The 20,829-nt window shown below is 42.5% G+C and overlaps 1 protein-coding gene and 1 long non-coding RNA gene across 2 annotated transcripts; one reads left to right on the top strand and one right to left on the bottom strand.

The window, feature by feature from the left end:
* Positions 1 to 306: 306 nt before the first annotated feature.
* Positions 307 to 4,373, bottom strand: LOC114678450 (uncharacterized). Its single transcript, XR_003729887.2, has 2 exons — positions 4,252 to 4,373; positions 307 to 2,411 (listed from the first exon to the last, which is right to left on the bottom strand). It is a non-coding gene; the product is annotated as an uncharacterized LOC114678450 (long non-coding RNA).
* A 7,280-nt stretch (positions 4,374 to 11,653) lies between these two features.
* Positions 11,654 to 17,700, top strand: ING2 (inhibitor of growth family member 2). Its single transcript, NM_001193975.2, is given in 2 exon segments — positions 11,654 to 12,027; positions 16,667 to 17,700. Coding segments are annotated over 2 exon segments (843 nt in total). The 5' UTR covers positions 11,654 to 11,855; the 3' UTR covers positions 17,338 to 17,700.
* Positions 17,701 to 20,829: the final 3,129 nt, after the last annotated feature.

A 20,829-nucleotide genomic window follows, 5' to 3' on the forward strand; every position in this document is an offset into this window, starting at 1 on the left:
AAAGTTCCTTCTTAATCTGGGCTGCTTAGAGTCTGCCCTGCACATGTGTAGTTCAGGTAAACTGCTTTGGACACAAACAGCTTAACCACACAACTGAAGGAATTATCAGGTGTGACTAATTATAACAGGAATTGGCATGGAGTCTTTGGGATGATAACACATGAGAACATTATCCCATAGCTGAAATCCATAACTGGAGGGCTCATAAAAAATTGTTGCATAAAACACTTAAATTTTGATTTAGTACAAATTTAGATTCCATACAAATAATTCATCAAACTTGAGTTGAGCTTGGAATACATCAGATAAAATTTAAAAAAAAAGTTTTTTATTTTACAGTTTTTACATACAGCTAAAGTACATATGGGGAAAAATTAGGCTATCATTTGATAATGCAGTCCTATATCTCTTCTTAAATACCTACCATATTTCATTAGCCTTGCTTGACTTTTACCAATTTTAATCTCTCTTTAATTCTGCCATCATTGCCAATTTGCTTTTATTTATACTTATGCTCATAAGCATTTCCCTAACATGTGTCATGTCCCTATAAAGACTACAAATGTCTTGTGGACAAAGACCAAAGCCTTGATTTCATTTAAACCTTGACACTGCAGATACATATGTTCATTATTCTTTTTCAGTGAATCCTATCAAGACTCAGATGGACAAATTGGGCTTTAAATCTCTTCAGTACTAGGTATATGGTTGTTTCCTTTGGTGATCCCAGAGGCCTCACAAGACTCAATAGCAGGCTATATATTAACACATAGCTAAGATTTATGACAGCAAAGGATACAGAGCAAAAGCAACAGGAAAAGATGTATCAGTGGAGTCCAGAGAGGTCCAACATAGGATTCTGTTGTCCTTCGTCTGCAGCTACACAGGAATTCTCTCTCTCTCAGCAAACTGTAGACACCTGTGGAACGTCTCTGCCCACAGAAGCCCACTTGAGTCTCAGGGTCTAAGGCTTTTGTGGGAGGCTGTTCATGTATGCATACTCTGCTATGGAATTGGCTATGGCAACCAAAACTCAGGGGCCCAATAATAAAACCAGGTGCCTATTTATCAATCTTGGTGTTTGTACAACACAACTTGGTGAGCCAGTATGGAATGATCCAATGCTCCAGGTGGATACAACAAAATCATCATCACTAACATAAGGAACACTCCCAGGATTGTAATCCAGGGGTTGGCCAAGGTCGAAGATGGTTCCCCTGGAGACATGCAAGGGGAAAGCAACCAGAACTGCTACAGTCACTTTTTTCCTCACGAGGCCCTGCGCATCCTTGCTTATCACCTAGTACTAATTCCCGGCTTACTAACAGGAATCATACAAAGCTAATTAAGTCCGGGCATGTGAGAAGATATTTAAACCTATTTTATTGCTAAATCATTCCCTCTAGTCTCTCTACCCTACCCAACATATTCTAGCCTCCAATTTCTATCCTGGTAGGTAATACTACATTTGCATTTTGTTATTCCAGAAGGTGCATAAAGTTCTTTGTTTATTTTTTGTTTGTTTTATTTTCTTTTTTTATATTTTTGAGATGGAGTCTCACTCTGTCGCCAGGCTGGAGTGCAATGGCACCATCTTGGCTCACTGCAACCTCCGCCTCCCAAGTTCAAGCGATTCCCCTGCCTCAGACTTTATGAACAGGCAACATGTAGGGAGCAGTAGCTTATGCTGCTTAGAAGAGGAGGCCTAAGAAGGATAGAGCTCAAAGTTGTAAAATCTACAGGGTTCGTATCCTTGTATGATTTATATTTGTATCATTTCCCCCACAAACCTGTGTTACCTCCTGGATTTTCTGTTTCATATAGCCTTAACAAGATCTACCTGTGGTCCAAGCCAAAACCCTAGATGATACCTCCTCTCCCATCCTTTAAATACAGTCACTAAACCCAATTGATATTACCTCCTAAAAATGCCCTGATCTATTTCTTTCTTTCCATATGACCTCATTTTCCTGTTAACTGCTCCTTTCTTGCTTCTCTTTCCCTCTCCCCAAGGCCATTATTCATTTCAGCAGGGTTCTCACTCCCATTCCTTCCTAGAAAGCCAATGCACCACATACTGAAGAATAATTTTCTGAAAAAGATGTCTTATGAAATGAGGTATTATTACCACTTATCTCTATTTTCGATTGTTTCCTGTATGTTATAGATCTACTAATATCTATTTTACTGGAAAACAAATTAATTACATCTCAAATTGAAAAAATATGTCCTTAGGATAGAATCAATTGCTTGGAGTTCTCTGAGCTGTGCAACAGAAATAATAAGAGCTGCTTCCTGTGCCTCATCCTCTCTTTGCTTTACGACATCTGGAGTCTTCTCTCAGTCTTTCTCCTTTCTCAATTGCTATGTTCAGATTCCTCTTCATTAAATATTTCTGCCAAATTTCATTCCTACAGAAAAGACCACAGTCAAAAAATGATTCCTTGGCTAGTTTATATTTCATCGGTCCCTTCTGAGGGTGTAGGCAGATGTTATAGGTGGTGTTAACATATAACATCAATCTAAATTTGAATTTTAAAATATCTGATTCATAAAAGTGATAAGAATTGTTCCATATGAACCTGAAATACTCAAGTGAGATCCTGCAAAAGTTGTTAAAGCTCTTAGCAGCAAGTTGAGGGCTATGCTGAATGAGAAAAGGGTTACCTCGAACTTCTCTTAAACTGCTAAAAATTTTCCACAAAAAATGTGTTTCTCAGCCAAACTGCCTAGATTAATTCCTAAAGTGAGACGTCTTCAGAAGCTTCAAATTTACCAATTGTGGTACTTCTTCGCTTTAATATGTGCAATAATTTATGTGCTGTTAGAATGCTGGTACACTAAGACCAGACATGACTAATAAGAAAAGTAAAAAAAAATTATAAAAGTGTACTAAATCCAAATATTTGGTGTATCTACTTATCTACTCTTTTCCTGGTACATAACATTACATTTGCATTTTGTTATTGCAGAAAGTGCATAAAGTTCTTTCTTTCTTTCTGTCTTTCTTTCTTTCTTTCTTTTGAGACAGAGTCTCGCTCTGTCACCAGGCCAGAGTGCAATGGCGTGATCTCAGCTCACTGCAATCTCTGCCTCCCGGGTTCTAACGATTCCCCTGCCTCAGCCTTCCAAATAGCTGGGACTACAGGCACGCGTACATCACGCAATTTTTTGTATTTTTTCTTTAGTAAAGATGGGGTTTCACCATGTTGTCCAGGATGTTCTCGATCTCCTGACCTCGTGATCCACCTGCCTTGGCCTCCCAAAGTGCTGGGATTACAGGCATGAGTCACTGCACCCACCCAGTTCTTTGTTTCTTTTATATTTTAGATGAAACATAAATTTTTGTTAAAATAATACATATACCAAAAAATGAAAAACAAATGTGCAAAAGGATAAACAAAGCCTCTAGATATTGCTGGACTATTTTTCCAGAGATATTTAATCTGAATACAAAGTTAACATTGTTTAGGATATCCTAAATGTAATATCATATAAGGAAGTCACTTGGCTTTTTGAAATTATTTTTTAATCAACATGCCAATTATCAGTCAAAGACTAAGTTAGATATGCTATTGTTCTAGCCCTGTATTACAACTATATATATACACACACACATACACACATATATATGCACACATCACATATGTACACACACAAATACATACATATATACACACGCGCACGCGCACACACACACACACACACACATTTTTTTTTCTTTGAGATGGAGTCTCACTCTGTCGCCCAGGCTGGAGTACAGTGGTGCGATCTCAGCTCACTGCAAGCTCTACCTCGTGGGCTCAAGCAATTCCCCTGCTTTAGCCTCCTGAGTAGCTGGGATTATAGGTGCCTGCTACTGCACCCAGCTAATTTTTGTATTTTAGTAGAGATGACGTTTCGTCATATTGGCCAGGCTGGTCTCAAACTCCTGACCTCAAGTGATCCGCCTGCCTTGGCCTACCAAAGTGCTGGGATTACAAGCATGAGCCACCACACCTGGCCAGCAACTATATTTTTTGTTATTGAAAAATAGTATCACAAATAGTCTCCATAAATAAAATTTAAATATTCCAGCCCCTAAATTTTAATTTTAATGTTCTACCATCATCAGTAAGGGCTCAAATAATCATTTCTTTTTCTGCTTCTTCTATTTCCCCTTAATATAGAGCTCTTTAGCTTCTAATACTTCCCATATAATTTTCCCCCCATCTTTTATATCTTTGTTTTTAATCTAATTCTAGTACTTACTTTAGCCAGATACCAGAAGAAAATATGTGTTCTGTCACTTCAGGCACTTTCTCAAAGTCTTTTCCCTGAAGATATCATTTCTGTGATGAAAAGATGTTGTACTAAAATATCTGCAATGTACACTACAGTTAGAACAAGAAAATGAAAGTACATCTAGACTGCAGTTAATGAACACAACCTATGTTTTCTCAAGGTAACAATAGAGAAAAAGAAATAAAATAAGATAAATTATTTGTATTAAATGAATATTTTCATTTTCAAAATTTCGGTCTCATTTTGTAGAACTGGCACATCTAAAATTACCTGATTTAGCAAAATAAGATTTAAATACAACTTTCCAGAAACATATATATTGTGTAAAGTGAGATATACTGGTTTCATGCATAAAACAGTCAGAGAATGTCAATTTATGGAAATAAATAATTTTTAAAAATCTGTTACCCTTACCGGGCGTGGTGGCTCACACCTGTAATCCCAGCACTTTGGGAGGCTGAGGTGGGCAGATCACGAGGTCAAGAGACTGAGACCATCTTGCCCAACAAGGTGAAAGCCCGTCTCTACTAAAAAATGCAAAAATTAGCTGGGCGTGGTGGTGTGCGCCTGTAGTCCCAGCTACTCGGGAGGCTGAGGCAGGAGTATCACTTGAACCCAGGAGGCAGAGGTTGCAGTGAGCCGAGATCACACCATTGCACTCCAGCATGGTGACAGAGCGAGACTCATCTCAAAAAAAAAAAAAAAATCTGTTACCCCATGAAAGATAATCAATACTTACCAAATGTTGGATTAAATTAACCATGCTAAGAGCAATTAATGTAACAATAGCTCCAGTAAGACCTCATTAAATAATCAAGCACTTCAAATAAATGATAGATTTAGCAAAAAGCACCTAGCCGATAGCATTAGTTTCATTTTTAAAAGACCATTCTTTAGCTAGTGCTGAAGGCATAAGGCATTGATCCTTTAAAATAAGTCTAAAGGATACACAGTTTCTAGTACTTTTGACTGGGTGGTTACTTGAAACATTATTCTTCAGCAAATTCTAATTTTCCTTCAGAGGAGATGTTAAATTTGCTGTAAGACTTCACAGAAAAATATTTTATGATATCCGAGTTCTTAATTTTTTCCCATGGGCCCAATTCTCCCTTCAATAATTGTCAGCCAGAAAAAAGATAATTATTTGTTTATCTCTTAAACTTTAGGTATATACTTATTTTATGGATTGTTATATGACACTGGGCAAGCTAACTTCTCTGGGTCCAAATATTATCACCTGTAGAAAAGCTGGTGATCTCCATCCTCTTCCCCATCCCTGCATAGATGATGGTTAGGATACACTACCATCAGCAGCACTGGCTCCTCTAGCTACCCAGTTGGGCTGCCTGTTGCCTGCTCTTCCTTCCTTTGGAGAAATCGTTGATCTAAGATAACTTCAGCATTAAAAAATTACGAGTCTAGAGTGATCATGATATTGAAAACATCTGAAATCATGCAACCTTGAGATGCATTTTCTTTTTGAGACAGGGTCTCACTCTGTTGTCCAGGCTGGAGTGCAGTGGTACGATCCTAGCTCATTGCAGCCTCAAACTCATGGGCTCAAGGGATCCTCCTGCATCAGCCTCCCAAGTGGCTGAGACCATAGGTGCACACCACTGCACTCGGCTAATTTTTTAATTTTTTGCAGAGACAGGATCTCTCTGCTACTCAAGCTGTTCTCACGTTCCTGTTCTCAAGTGATCCTCCTACCTTGGCCTCCCAAAGTCTGGGGTTATAGGTGAGCCACAAGGCCAGGCCTTTTTTTTTTTTTTTTTTTTTTAAATAAAAACATCTTTTTTGTAAGGTTCTTAGTAAAAATTATAATACATATAAAGGAAAGGTGAAGGCTATGCTACCACAACTTTCAATACATTCCCTTCCTGCCACTCACTTCCATTTGATGAAATTAATAGGAAAATTGCTGTACAACAAGGAGTAGCATCTGAAAGGCACTGTGCCAACCTTTACCTCACACTTTCACAGACCGGAAGAGTTCAAGCCTTTAGTTTACACATGGTTTGGCTACTCTCAGATGCCAGGCAATTGTTGGGTTTACTGATTACCTGCAAAAACATTTTCGGGTAACACAGCTCATTAAGAAAAAGGGATATCTACAAAGACATAATGTGTCATTTTTATGGATCTAGCTATTGTTATTTGTGTAAGTTGAGTAATTTATATGTACTGTATCAACTATTAAATTTTGGACAAATTTTTAGGTTTCATCAGCAAAATCAGACCAAAATTTCAATTTTGAACAAAGCATAAATCTCTCTTCTCTCAATTAAAAACCCTTTCCCCTGCTTTTAGAAAACATAATTGCATAATTCAAACTCCTTCAATACTGTGACCTAGTTCCCCCTCTTGATGTTATAAAGGGCTCATGTAACTATGGTAACTAGCTAGGGAAAATTGAATGTTTTTCTGGTCAGCAATATGCAAAGTATACCATATGTGCTATTTTTTCTCCTTGGGATAGCTAAGGGGATAGTATGTTCGCCTTTTTTCTTGGTTATGAAAATACGAGATCTTATTATACTGAATTTCCTCTTCTCTACAGTCCCAGTCATTCACACGGTCCCTTCGTTAAAATGTTTTAGGATCCTGTTTTGCTTTTAGCAGTCATCCTAAATGCTGACTAGTACTATAATGGAAAGCAGTAGGACTGACTGTATACACCAGTTAAATCTGTGTGGTCTATCACATTAACTCCACGTACAGGGTGATATGGTTCAGATTTCTAATATTCCTTCTAGAGGATCTGATATTTTCTTAACTTTGTCCTTTTTTTTTTTTTTAATGAGGCGGAGTTTCGCTTTTGCTGCCCAGGCTAGAGCGCAATGGTGTGATCTCGGCTCACTGCAACCTCCGCCTCCTGGGTTTAAGCGAGTAGCTGGGATTACAGGCACATGCCACCACGTCCGGCTAATTTTTGTGTTTTTAGTAGAGACGGGGTTTCATCATATTGGTCAGGCTGGTCTCGAACTCCTGGCCTCAGGTGATCTGCCCACCTCGGCCTCCCAAAGCGCTGGGATTAACAGGCATGAGCCACCACACCTGGCCTAACTTTGTCCTTCAATCCCAGCCAAAGTGTTTTCTTACAGCAAAAGAACTGCTAAAATGGAATTACATCTTGGAGTATATTTAGATATTGAGAAGAATTAACTCCAGTTTGTAGTGACTTTTATATATCTTCTTTTTATCTCTATTTAATTTTTTTCTACAATAGCATTACTTATGTAATAAAGTAATCAAAAATGCTTTAAAACTGAGTTCAGTGGAGATGCAAACTATTATTATTTATTTATTTATTTTTTTGAGACGGAGTCTCGCTGTCACCCAGGCTGGAGTGCAGTGGCGTGATCGCGGCTCATTGACCTCCGCCTCCCGGGTTCACGCCATTCTCCTGCCTCAGACTCCCCAGTAGCTGGGACTCGAGGCGCCCGCCACCACGCCCGGCTAATTTTTTGCATTTTTAGTGGAGACGGGGTTTCACCGTGTTAGCCAGGATGGTCTCGATCTCCTGACCTCATGATCCGCCCGCCTTGGCCTCCCAAAGTGCTGGGATTACAGGACTATTAGGTTTTTTTTAGTTGCTTTTTGTACTAATGAATTGATGTAAAGTTTTAGGGTTTTTCACTATAATTTAAGATGCTTCACTGGACCTTCTAGAACAAATTACACTCTAACGCAGACTCCTAGATTATTAAGGATTTATTTATTTGCATCAGGTACAATTACATTTCTTACAACACGCTGTCAATCGGTGACTTTTTCATATGAGGATTTCTTCTTGAATTTCTCCATACTTAAAGCAGTGATTTTAAACTACTTGAATATCTTCCTCAGAAAAACATTGCTCTCTGCTTCACTGAATTAAACAGGGAATTAACTGCCTCTTACTGGTTTGGAAAAGACCTCATTAACCAAATAAAATGCATGGGATTTGTTGGATCCTGTTAGACCAAATGCAAAAGATTTAATGAGACAACAGGAAAATTTGAATTGTGTAGTTATGAAATGACAATAAGAAAATTTGGGGAGATAGAATAAATGGTATTATGGATATGTTTAAAAAACTGTTATCTTGGCCGGGCACAGTGGCTCATGCCTGTAATCCCAGCACTCTGGGAGGCCGAGGCGGGCGGATCACCGGAGGTCAGGAGTTCAACACTGGGCTGATCAACATGGTGAAACCCCGTCTCTACTAAAAATACAAAATTAGCTGGGCATGGTGGCACACGCCAGTAATCTCAGCTACTTGGGAGGCTGAGGCAGGAGAATCGCTTGAACCTGGGAGGTGGAGGTTACAAGATCCAAGATCTTGTAACCAAGATCGCCCCGTTGCACTCCAGCCTGGGCGACAAAAGCAAATTTCCGTCTCAAAAACAAGCAAACAAAAAACAACTGCTATATTTTACCTATTCATATTTAAAGTATTTACAGATAAAATGATAAAAATCCAGCAAGAGGGAGGGAGTGTGAAGGGATGTTGCTAAATGTTGAAGCTGGGTAAACAGTATATGAGGATTTATTGTACTATTACTTTTGCCTTTGTTTGAAAATTTCCATAAAAGTTTAAAAATATTAAAAAGTAGAAAAAAGAAAAGGATTTCATGTATTTGGCCTGACTCAAACAGAAGCTGAATTTTCTCAGCAGTCTTCTTTAGGAATCTTTCACAATTACTTGCCAGTTTGTTTTCAATCAGTTTGAAGTTGTTGCTCTCCCCAAGAGACAGGTACGGAGGCACACACAGTCCCTGCCAGGGACCTCTTAAAGTCACTGACTTAGAAATTCAAGGTAATCCCAGACTAATTTAGGGAGATCAGTTACTTATTTATTTATTTTTTTAGGGTTGCTTTGTGGTAGATAATACACTGTGGAGCAAAGAAAATGCCTTTTTGCTTTATTCACAGGATTAAATACCATAAATTAATTTCTAGTTGCTGAGAACGGGAGATTTTAAATTTTGCATTTAGAAGACAAGAAATTCAATCTGAAGAGGCCCCGTATTTGCAGTTAAGTGACCATTCAGAAGGGCAGGACAGTGCTCAATAATCAAGGTCAAGGGTTTAGGGATTGTGGCGATTTTTTTTTTCCCCCACTGAAGTGTTCTCCCCACACAGGCTGCTTTCGCAGGGTGGCAGTAGAATACGCCTTCGATTAACCTTTTAAAATAAATATGGCAAGAAAAGCGTGTCTAAAATAATTCATACATATACATATATTATCATACTACAGTGTTTTATAGTTTTAGATCACTAGCAGCTAAAATATTCTTTGGATTTTTTTGCTTTTTTCCAGCCTGTTCAACAGAATTATAAAAGGTGAAAATAATGCTATAAAATGTCTCCTATCCCATGCTCATCCCTCCTATCACCTTGCTCTGTTTCTGGAGTACTGTAGGTATTCTGCACCTTTGCCTTTTCCCCCTTTTAGTTTCTAAACACTTCTTTTATCTACCTGCAGATCACTTATCAGACTGAAAAAAATCCATTGGTACATTCGGTGTTTGACCTGTAACAAGGCACCCCACATTATTTTGGGCCTTTGATAAAGACCATCTTATTCAAATTTGTGAGAAAACAAAAATAGTAGAGTTCAAGTAAAAACCAGTAAAATTCAGTTCTTCACAGTGGCCGTTTTTTGACGAGACCCGGCCGAAAGGTTTAAAGAACAGTAAAATCCCCAAATGTTCTCAGAAATACTATACATTGTACTGTCTGGGTTGACTTAATACTGGCCCAAACCTCAGTGTCCTAGGATAATAACCCATGACGATTTCCCAGTCCTTTGAAATAGCTGACGTCCTACGACGTCAAATTGCCTGGAGTGCTTCATTTTGGTTTGAAATTTAAAATTTCCTCTAGATAAAGATCTAGATTTCTCTTTGCAAGTCAAAAGCTAGTTACTATTAACAGCTGTTTCAAAAGTGCTCTAAATAGGTCACCATTCAGGTGTACCAACGCTGCAAACTGGATCTAAGAAGATCCAAATTTGTCACCACTCACATTTTCTTTTTAACTCAAAGGTAGTACTCACAATAGGGCTTGTTTACATAGGCATTCCATTAAAATTCTCCATGCATTCATTCTATTTGCACCCATTTCTTTCAAAAAAGTCCATATGAAATTAAAATCAGTTCCTCTGCTTGGCATCTCGTTTACACTACACCGAAATTAAACCCCACTAGGAGATCACGTAGATTACGGGGCCAAGGGCCCGCCCGCTGACTAGGTTTTTACTCGCGTCTGCATGCCCCAGGTCCCCTCCGATTGTAGTCCTGGGGCAGGACCAAGCAAAAAGTCCCGTAAAGCTGGCGTGTGCCCCACTCCGCCAGGAAGCCCCGCCGACGTCCTGTGTTTAAATGTTCTGACACACCCCAAACGCAGTTGTTTTTAAAGGCTGTCTGTGGGACCTATGCGTTGGCAGGCAGATGCCGTCCCGCATCCCTTCCCCCTAAATGACATAGAAGATTCCAGCGCAGGGGAAGGGCCACGAAACCCGCAGGGCACACGACGCCGGGGGCCGGAGGAAGCACCGCCTACCTCCCCGATCAGCCCCGCGGTGCCGGACGAGCCCGAGGGCCCGGCAGGAGGCGGGCGGCAGCCCCAGGCGAGCTCGGAGGCGGCGGGAACGCCTTGCCGCGCATGCCGGGAGACGCCCGCCGCCTGCCGCCTGCCGCCCGCTGCCCGCCGGGACGCGCAGTCCTGCAGGCCTCGCTCCGGGTCGTCCGAAAAAAAGGAACCGCCTGCTGCTCCTTTGCAGGGGCGCGAGGAGCCGCACTCGGACCGCCGGATGGGTAAAAAGCCGGTGTGGCCGGGCGGAGCTGCCCCTCCCCGCGGGGAGGGCGGCCGGAAGGACCGAGCCGCCTCCCCTGCCGGGTCCCATTCAGACGCGGGGCGCAGAGACTGGCTCCCCAGGCTTCCCCTTTAAGGGGGGCGGGGCGAGGCCTGCCGTTTGGCCGCCCCCGACACCCTCCCCCCCTAGCCCGGAGCCGGCAGACCAATCGCCCGGGCGGCAAAGCGAAGGCGGGAGAATGCGAACCCTCCGGTAGGCGGTAGGGGCGGGCCCCGGCCTTATTGGGATCGAGCGCTGCGCAGGCGCAGAGGCGGCCGCGGGCGGAGGGGCGGGGGCAGGCCAGCGGGAGGCTCCCCGTCAGGCACGGAGGGTGACTGGGGACAGGCAGGCGGCGACGGGCTTGTCATGGGGATCCGGGCTGCGAGACGGCACTGGTAGCATCTGGGGACTCCGAGGGGGACAGGAAGTGTCAGCGTCCGGGACCCCGGCGCCGGCCCCGCCGAGGGGATCCCCACTGCTCCGGTCCTGGAGCGGGAGGGGAGAAAGGAGGGAGCCCCAGTTTCGCCCCGCCCCTGGGCTGGTGCTGCGGGGGCGGGGAGTGAGGGCTGCTCTGGGGGGAGTGGAGATCGGGGAGCGCGGCCGTGCCCTCTCGAGCGGCTGCGGGGTCCCCGCGGCGCCGGGCTGCTGAGCTGAGGGACCGCGGCGGCCGCGGCCGGTGCATGTGCGGCTGCTGGATGCGGAGGCGGCGGCGACGGCGCGCATCGGCAGGATGTTAGGGCAGCAGCAGCAGCAACTGTACTCGTCGGCCGCGCTCCTGACCGGGGAGCGGAGCCGGCTGCTCACCTGCTACGTGCAGGACTACCTTGAGTGCGTGGAGTCGCTGCCCCACGACATGCAGAGGAACGTGTCTGTGCTGCGAGAGCTGGACAACAAATATCAAGGTAGGGGCCGCGGGGCTGCCGGCCTCGGGAGCCGGTGGCAGGGAGCCTGCCGGGGCAGTGCCACCTTCCCTTTCTCCCGTGACAGTCTCCCCGAGCCCACCGAGGGTCTGCCGAGCGGGACGGGGAGGACTGGAGACTGGGTTCGCGGCCCTCCTTGCCCCGCGGTGGGCGAGTACTTCTCTGGGGTCCCCGGAGTGGGGGTGGGGGCTGTTCGTCAGCCCCCGCTGCAGACCCAGCGGCTGCAGCTGCCGCGGAGGGGAATCAGCCATTTTAAGCAGCAAGCATTTGTTCAGGCGCTCGCCTGCCCCGTGCCGCAGACCCTGCCGCCCCGGCCCAGGACTGCAGCCGGGCAAGGGCCAGAGGGAGTGAGCGGCCGGGCTCCCGCTGGTCTGCGGGGCGCACTTCCCCACCTCACTCGCCCCCACCCCGGAGTGCGGGTGCTTTGGAACGTGCGGGAGGGAGGGGGCGAGAGGCCGCGGAGGCAGATTGAGGGGGCCTTCCTCCGCGCTCCTACCCCGGCCGGGAGGAGAGCAGTCCGTTCCGCTCTCTGCCCCGGGAAAGTTCTCGGCCGCCCCGAGCCGCAGCCCTAGCCCAGCTCTTTCGGCAAAATGGTTAAGAGGGGAGGGGTCCCCCGCGAGAGAGGAAGAGAGGGGCGTGTGTGGCGGGGAGGGCCCCCGCGCCGGGGGCGGGGCCTGCGGGTGTGACGTGGGAGTGGGCGGGGCGCGGCGCGCGTTCCCGCGGGCCTGGAAAATGGCTGGTTGCGAGAGGGGCGGCGGCGAGCCGGCTGCTGGGGAGGGAGTCGAGGCTGTGCGAGGGCGTTGGTTCGGCCCCAGCGGAGTCCGAGTCGGGGTTTGCAGCATGTTTTGCGGTGATGTTTCCAATCTCTTTCCCAACCAATGGATCAGGACGGAGATTAGCAGCTCAGAGGGTCTCGGACCCTGGCTCCGCGTAGGTTCCGGGACATGTGTCACTTCCGGGCTTCAGGAGGAAGTGGGTTGGTTGACTGGGCAACCGCCTGGCGTCCCCAAGCCCCTCCTTCTCCGACTTTTAAGTGTTAAGGCGAAACCACCCTTTACGGGCCGACCCGGGAAGCCGGGACAGAATCCGACCTTCCTTACAGTGTTATCACCTACTATCGGTGGTGCTACTAGGAGGGCAGTTTAAAAGGGGAAATGTGTTGCGCTTAATAACCTTGAATCGAGGAACAGACCTTGAACATAGTATGGAAACAGCCATATGAACTTTAAAGATAATTTCCTGGACCCATTCTCTGTTTTTGTAAACACGTCAGTAATCCTGTAGTTTAAAAGTCTCTAAAGGAATCCACTTCTTGGGTGACATAAGTGTCTCTGATTTTTTTTAGTTGATAAATTTGTGTTTTCTGAATCCATGGGATTCATAGGACTGATCCGCGTTTGGGGGAGGGGTGGGGGGGAGGGATTTCAAACTGATGCGCTGAGTCCAGACCATTATATAAATATTTCTTTTACAGATTAGAAAGAGTTTAAGTAACTCGTCCAGTTAATTAGATGTAGAATATTTGGCTCCAGCTCCTGCAACTTTAGATGCATATCCTTGTTTTCAAACAATTTAAATTTTAATAAAAACTGTCCAAGGGGATTTCTGCAGATATGGAGCACAAACATGAATGGTAACCTAAAAATGATACGTGCTTAATAATTGTATATTGAACCTTTCTAGTTTTTCAAATAACACTAAAGTTTGTAAAGTTTGCAGTTGCTGTTGTTGTTGTTGCTTCAGACAGAGTCTTGCTGTGTCCCCTAGGCTGGAGTACAGTGGCTGGATCTTGGCTCACTACAACCTCTGCCTCCCGGGTTCAAACGATTCTCCTGCCTCAGCCTCCCGAGTAGCTGGGATTACAGGCACCTGCCATCACGCCCCTCTAAGTTTTGTATTTTTAGTAGATACGGAGTTTCACTATGTTGGCCAGGCTGGTCTTGAACTCCTGACCTCAGGTGATCCGCCCGCCTCTGCCCCACAAAGTGCTGGGATTACAGGCGTGAGCCACCGCACCCAGCAAGCTTGCAGGTTTTTACATTTCTTTGAAGACACGTTTCCTTTCACAAGAGTTAAGCTATTTGAAGTTGGTAAGGGATACTATAATTTGTTGACAGGGAAATCTGCTTTCGGATCATCTATAATTGTGATGTATTAATAGCTCTGGTAAGATTAGTAATATAGTAGGCCTTACAGGACTAAGAGATTATAAAAATTCTTAGCTCCATGAAGATTGTGATCAATGATTAAAAACTCATCCAGTTTTCACTCTTTGCGCATGGTTACTGAGCTCAACTTTCAGTTTTATGTTTATATATATTTTGTGTTTTGGGTTCAGATTTCATGTTTTTTATTTCTTCACTAGTGCTTAAGTCTTTTCTGGTTTTGGATCTAATATTTCTAGCAATATTTAGTGATATAAATCATATAGGCAGTCAAATAAATTTCTCTCTCACCTACTTGAGACACTTTCAGAACTGCTGAAAACCTTATAAAGATGAGAAATAAAGAAAAAATTCACAATTGAAGTACTTATTATGGGATAGGGTTATTAGAGAACCTTTATTTTTGTTCTAGTGTTCTCACTCATTTCTTCGATAAATAACAACCTTCAAACTAAAATTTGATACTTAATTTCAAGTGCCTTCATACAGTTTATAGAAAGTGCTTACACTGCTAGGTCAGACATACAGATCTGGCACAGTTCAAAGTCTGGGGTACTTATCTCTTGAGTTGCAGTTTTTTTCACAAGCAGAAGTGATGGCTTCCTCATGGGGTTGCTGTGGAGATTAACTGAGAAAATCTTTACCACATAGAAGGGGCTGAGTAAATGTTAAATTTCTTGTCTTTCACTGTATAAAAAGGTGTCTTAAAAATTTTTGTATCTCATCTATCAGTGTGCTGGTGTGATATATACTGTAATTAGCCTCTAACACCTGATTATTAGGTACAGAATATTTGAAATGAGGTTTGCCTCTTTTTTTTTTTAATCCTCAATTTTTTTATGTGTCTGAGGGAACCAGTTTCCTTATTTTTCCTGTAGGGAAATGAGGTTCTTAAGAAATCCGCTTAGATGCCTAGCTAAGCAAATGGAATATACATGAACTTTGTTCAAAAATATGCTCTGTGGGCATAAGTGCTGTTAACCGTGTGGTGGCACTTTGTTATGTATTCCAGGTTAGACAGTTGTACATCAAGTATGAGTACCTGTGATTTCCAGGGAGAAGCTAATTAATGAGTTCTGTTGAATATTTGCTTTTGTGTGCCTTACTTGCAGACAGCCCCAATGTATATATTTACTTGTCCAACATTTGTTTTTAATAATTATAATATTGGAATATAAAACTGGTATGCCATGTGGTATGAAAAATACCATGGGGACAGAACTCTTTGAGATAGCATTACATCTTGTAAGAATAAGAAACAAAACAGTTTTGAACAAAACTAATCTTAAGTAAATTTTTGGTGACATATGAAATTATATTTTCAGATTTTTAGATACCTTCTAGTGAGTCAGCTATTTTTATTTTATTTAAGTAAGTGTATTCCACGTGCCCTGCAACTAAATCAGCAGTTCAGAAAGCTTAGAACCAACTACTGATTTATCTACAAAGGCAGAATGATCCAGTGCTGACTTTATTATAATTTTGTTAGTGGTTTGGTCAGTTGGTGCCAGAACCAGAATCTACTCTGGAAATAGTTTTACCCTGGAAATAGTTTCATTTTCAGAATTTCCCATGTGAGGCTAAAATAGAGCCATTAAAACTAAGATGATGGGAAGCTAAGAGCTGTTTACGCCTTCTTTGTTAAGAATGTATGATGTGAAAGTGAAGCTGTAGTGTCTCCGGAGTCATGTCACAAGTCATTGATTTGACTGTAAATCCTGTAAACACATTTGGGCAGTAATCTGTAGCCTAGTCCTGTAACCTTTACAAGTTTTAGAGCTGGACCCCAGCCTGCAAATTTTATGTATAGAGTTGTTTTGAAGGTGTTACAGCACTTAGTAGACTGAAGTGGCATGAAGTGTTCCTGCCCATTAGAAATACTTTTGATCATTAGCCAAACATCTCTTATCCTTTTTTTTTTTTTTTTTTTTTGGAGACAGAGTTTTGCTCTGTCGCCTAGGCTGGCGTGCGGTGGTGTGATCTCAGCTCACTGCAAACTCCGCCTTCTGGGTTCAAGCAGTTCTCTCCCGAGTAGCTGGAATGATTAGGGGCGCCTGCCACCATGCCTGGCTAATTTTTTATATTTTTGGTAGAGACAGGGTTTCACCATCTTGGCCAGGTTGGTCTTGAACTCCTGACCTCAGGTGATCCACCTGCGTCGGCCCCTCAAAGTGCAGGGATTACAGGCGTGAGCCACCGCGCCCAGCCTCTTACCCTTTTTAATATAGATTAATGAGTATTAGTTTTGTGTTCTGTCTTTTCATTACTTTACTTCTAAATATACTTTCATATTAGATAATGTGGTCTTTGTATGAAATAGTTTTTAATGTATACGTACCAAAGAGGAGTATGGTTTCATGGTTTGAGTTCTAACTTCAATTCTGTAAAAAATAACTAACTTGGAAATGTTATGTCCGCTAACACATGATAATGGTCTCATTCTTTTCCTTTTTTAGAAACGTTAAAGGAAATTGATGATGTCTATGAAAAATATAAGAAAGAAGATGATTTAAACCAAAAGAAACGTCTACAGCAGCTTCTCCAGAGAGCACTAATTAATAGTCAAGAATTGGGAGATGAAAAAATCCAGATTGTTACACAAATGCTCGAATTGGTAGAAAATCGGGCAAGACAAATGGAGTTACATTCACAGTGTTTCCAAGATCCTGCTGAAAGTGAACGGGCCTCAGATAAAGCAAAGATGGATTCTAGCCAACCAGAAAGATCTTCAAGAAGACCCCGCAGACAGCGGACCAGTGAAAGCCGTGATTTATGTCATATGGCAAATGGGATCGAAGACTGTGATGATCAGCCACCTAAAGAAAAGAAATCCAAGTCAGCAAAGAAGAAGAAACGCTCCAAGGCCAAGCAGGAAAGGGAAGCTTCACCTGTTGAGTTTGCAATAGATCCTAACGAACCTACATACTGCTTATGCAACCAAGTGTCTTATGGGGAGATGATAGGATGTGACAATGAACAGTGTCCAATTGAATGGTTTCACTTTTCATGCGTTTCACTCACCTATAAACCAAAGGGGAAATGGTATTGCCCAAAGTGCAGGGGAGACAATGAGAAAACCATGGACAAAAGTACTGAAAAGACAAAAAAGGATAGAAGGTCGAGGTAGTAAAGGCCATCCACATTTTAAAGGGTTGTTTGTCTTTTATATAATTCGTTTACTTTCAGAAAATGTTTTAGGGTAAATGCATAAGACTATGCAATAATTTTTAATCATTAGTATTAATGGTGTATTAAAAGTTGTTGTACTTTGTCTGTGACCTTAATTTTCTGCACTGCATTACCAAATATTTCCAACCAGGTAGTCTTCAGATCACCTGATGAAACGAGCAGGGAGCAGGAAGAGGGTGGTGTAAACAAACATTTCACAAACCATGCTTATTTCATTTTCACTTAAAACTGCAATGCTATTTTTTGGGTAAACACAAAAGTTTCACTCTCATTTTAGTTATACATGTTTAAACAATTTGAGCTATAGTGGGATTTCTCTGTAAGCATCACATGATCTTGGGTACTTTAAAATACAGACACTATGCCATTTGAGCTGCTTTTTCCCCAGCCCCGTTTATACCTTCGCTTGTTCATCTCTAGTCTTCCAGGGGTTTGAGGAACTGGAGATAAGAGTAATTTGGGATTCCATGTGGAATAATGTGCTCTTATGAGAGTACTTGCTGCTGTCTTTTCCTCAGTAGCATTTTGATACACTGTCAGCCCATTTGTTAATGCCTTGCTGCTGCTTCGTAGATATACTTAATCTAGTGCTTAATAAGGGAGTCGTTTTGTGTTTTGTTTTAATTGCGACAGTTAAGAGTAGTTAGGATACCAGGCCGAGGCAGGCGGATCACAAGGTCAAGAGATCGAGACAATTCTGGCCAACACGGTGAAACCTCGTCTCTAATAAAAAATACAAAAATTAGCTGGGCGTGGTGGCGCTCGCCTGTAGTCCCAACTACTCAGGAGCCTGAGGCAGGAGAATTGCTTGAACCCAGGAGGCAGAGGTTGCAGTGAGCCAAGATCCCGCCACTGCACTCCAGCCTGGGCAACAGCGAGACTCCGTCCCCCCACCGCCCCCCCCAAAAAAAAAGTAGTTAGGATACCAAAAATATAGCGACTGGCTTACATTGGCAAACTTTGGGTTGTGTAGTATCATGGCTCAAGGTTGAACAATTAAAAATGCATCTTTAATAGTATTTTCCATGTGACCCGCTGCCAGGATGCCTAGCCATAGGCCCTATCAGTGGAAAAGGGCGTATAGTAGTCTTTACATATAGCCTTTATGTCAGAGATTGTTTTAAATGGTTTTGCTAGTGGTTACTGTCATTTCTGTCCCAATCAGTGACTATACATTATTTTAAATAATAGTGTATTTACCTTCTTAACTTCTGGTATTGGTGCTGTTTGATGTTTTCACATTTAACTTACTTCATCATCATAATGCAATTAATGTATTTTCCAAGATTCTGATATTTGAAGGGTACGCATCTTGATGGATATATGTCCATATGTTTAGAGAAGGTTTTGGTTTTGGGAGCGGCAGATTGACTAGTTCTTTAAATCTATGTGTAACGTATGTTTTATTCCTCATTTCTTCGTGATCTGATGATCTTGATTCTTGTTGACTAACATGAAAAACCCCTGCTTGTTTTGGAAAAAAAAAAAAAAAAAAAGCTTTTTTTTGTCTTCTAGCTCTCCTGTGTGACTTTTAGGCACGTCATTTCACCTCGTCTGGGTATCAGGTCATTACCTGTAAAATGAGTTGGCTTAAATATTTCCAAGATTCCTTGGAAATTTCTAGTATTTGCACTATAGTAAGGATTTGAATAATGACATGACTTCTCTTTCATTAATTTTGTCCTTCATTCTGAGGTATAAAGATAGTTTAAAGGTGAGTTTGGAGATGGGTAAATGTGCAATATTTGTTAGCTACTGTCCTAAAGATATTTGGATTCATGACTGGAGCTAGTTGATTCTGTTACCTTTTGAGTGAGAAATGTTAGACAGCATGATTAAGAATTTAGGAAATCCATTCTCATCATAATAACTTAGCTGAGTTGTAAGGAAATCCTTTTGAGAATATGGCATTTTGTTTTAGTGATTACAACCTTATTACCAGAATGGAGCTTTTTACTTGACACCATTAAAAATACCAGTATGGACAAAATCCCCAAAGCCTTCAGATGCGACTTACATAGAAGTCACCACTTTTTCACGCATAGATCTGCCTGAGCAGATGGGATAAAAGAATAAACTTCCTAATAGAAATGCCCAAGTTTGGATTAGACTTGACGGGAAAGCGAACCTGGAAAACCCTGGAAGGTGTGCTCCCTTTAAGACCTAATGTCTGAAACAGTTTTATGAATTTTTTTTTGTTTTGTTTTCTATGCATCTTGGAAATAGAAGTCTTAAGCATGCATAGCATTAGGACTGGAATTTCTTTTGTTGTTGAGTATACTGGATCTCATATCATGGTTACCAACTCATACTGTATATACCAGTGGTTCTCAAACTTAACATTAGAATTACCTGGGAGTTTCAACAAATACTGATATCTGTGCCCCACCCTCAGCAATTGTGATCTAATTCATTTGGAATGTAGCTTAAGCATTAGAATTGTTTAAAGATTCCCATTCTAATATATAGAAATGTTTTGGAACCACTGCCACATTCACAGTTTTCAACTTACTGAAAGCTGCTGTGGATTATCTACATCCAGATTTATACAAATCTGAAGCATATATAGATGCTTATACACACATGAGAGTATCCCCTGCCCCCAGTGGCTCCACCACCAGTGCTTGAATACTCAACATCTGAGTGCTTCTTAATGTGCCAGGCACCGTTTTAAGCAGTTGTGGTGTAAAGAAGAAAATATCCCTGCTTGTGGACAATACATTCTAGTGGAGGAGTCAGATACATACAATGTTAGGTAAATTGCTAAAAGGGAAGGAAAACCGAGTAAAGGGTTGGAAATGAACGGCGGAGGGGTGGTGAGTCTTTTATTTATGGTAATTAAAAAAGGCGTCTTCAGGAAGTAATCCTTAGAGCTAAGAGCAGAAATCAGGCAGGCAAAGATTTGCGGGAGCGAAGAGGGAACGAACGTGGCAGTTTGACTGAAGCAGAGCATTAGAGCACAGTGTACGAGGGGCTAGGAACTGGGGGCTCTTGGAAGCCATGGTAGGAAATTTGGGAAGCCATTGAGGGGTTTTGAGCCATGGTCTGACATATTTAAAGGTCACTCTGGTACTGTGTATACAACATTATAGGGAACCTGGGTGAAAATAGGGAGATTTAGCAGAAGCAACTCAGAAGATGTCATAGCAACTCAGAAGTCTTCACATCGAGTGCTGGTGGCTTAGCCTAGGGTGGTAGCAGCAGCAGAGTGTCTAGTGGTAGGACTCTGTACTAAAGGTACAGCCAACAGAACTTTGGCCCAGGGGTTGGAAGGTAAAGAGATGACAAGGGTGACTCGGGTTTTTGACCTGAAGGGAAAAAAATAAATAACAATTTATGTTTTGCACTTAGGTTTGAGATGCCTAATAGATTTCTAGTAGAATCCAGCATGGAACCCCGCATACGACCTTAGGGTAACAGGAGGTAAACA

This window comes from Macaca mulatta, chromosome 5 (genome assembly GCF_049350105.2).
Source record: "Macaca mulatta isolate MMU2019108-1 chromosome 5, T2T-MMU8v2.0, whole genome shotgun sequence".
NCBI lineage: Eukaryota > Metazoa > Chordata > Mammalia > Primates > Cercopithecidae > Macaca > Macaca mulatta.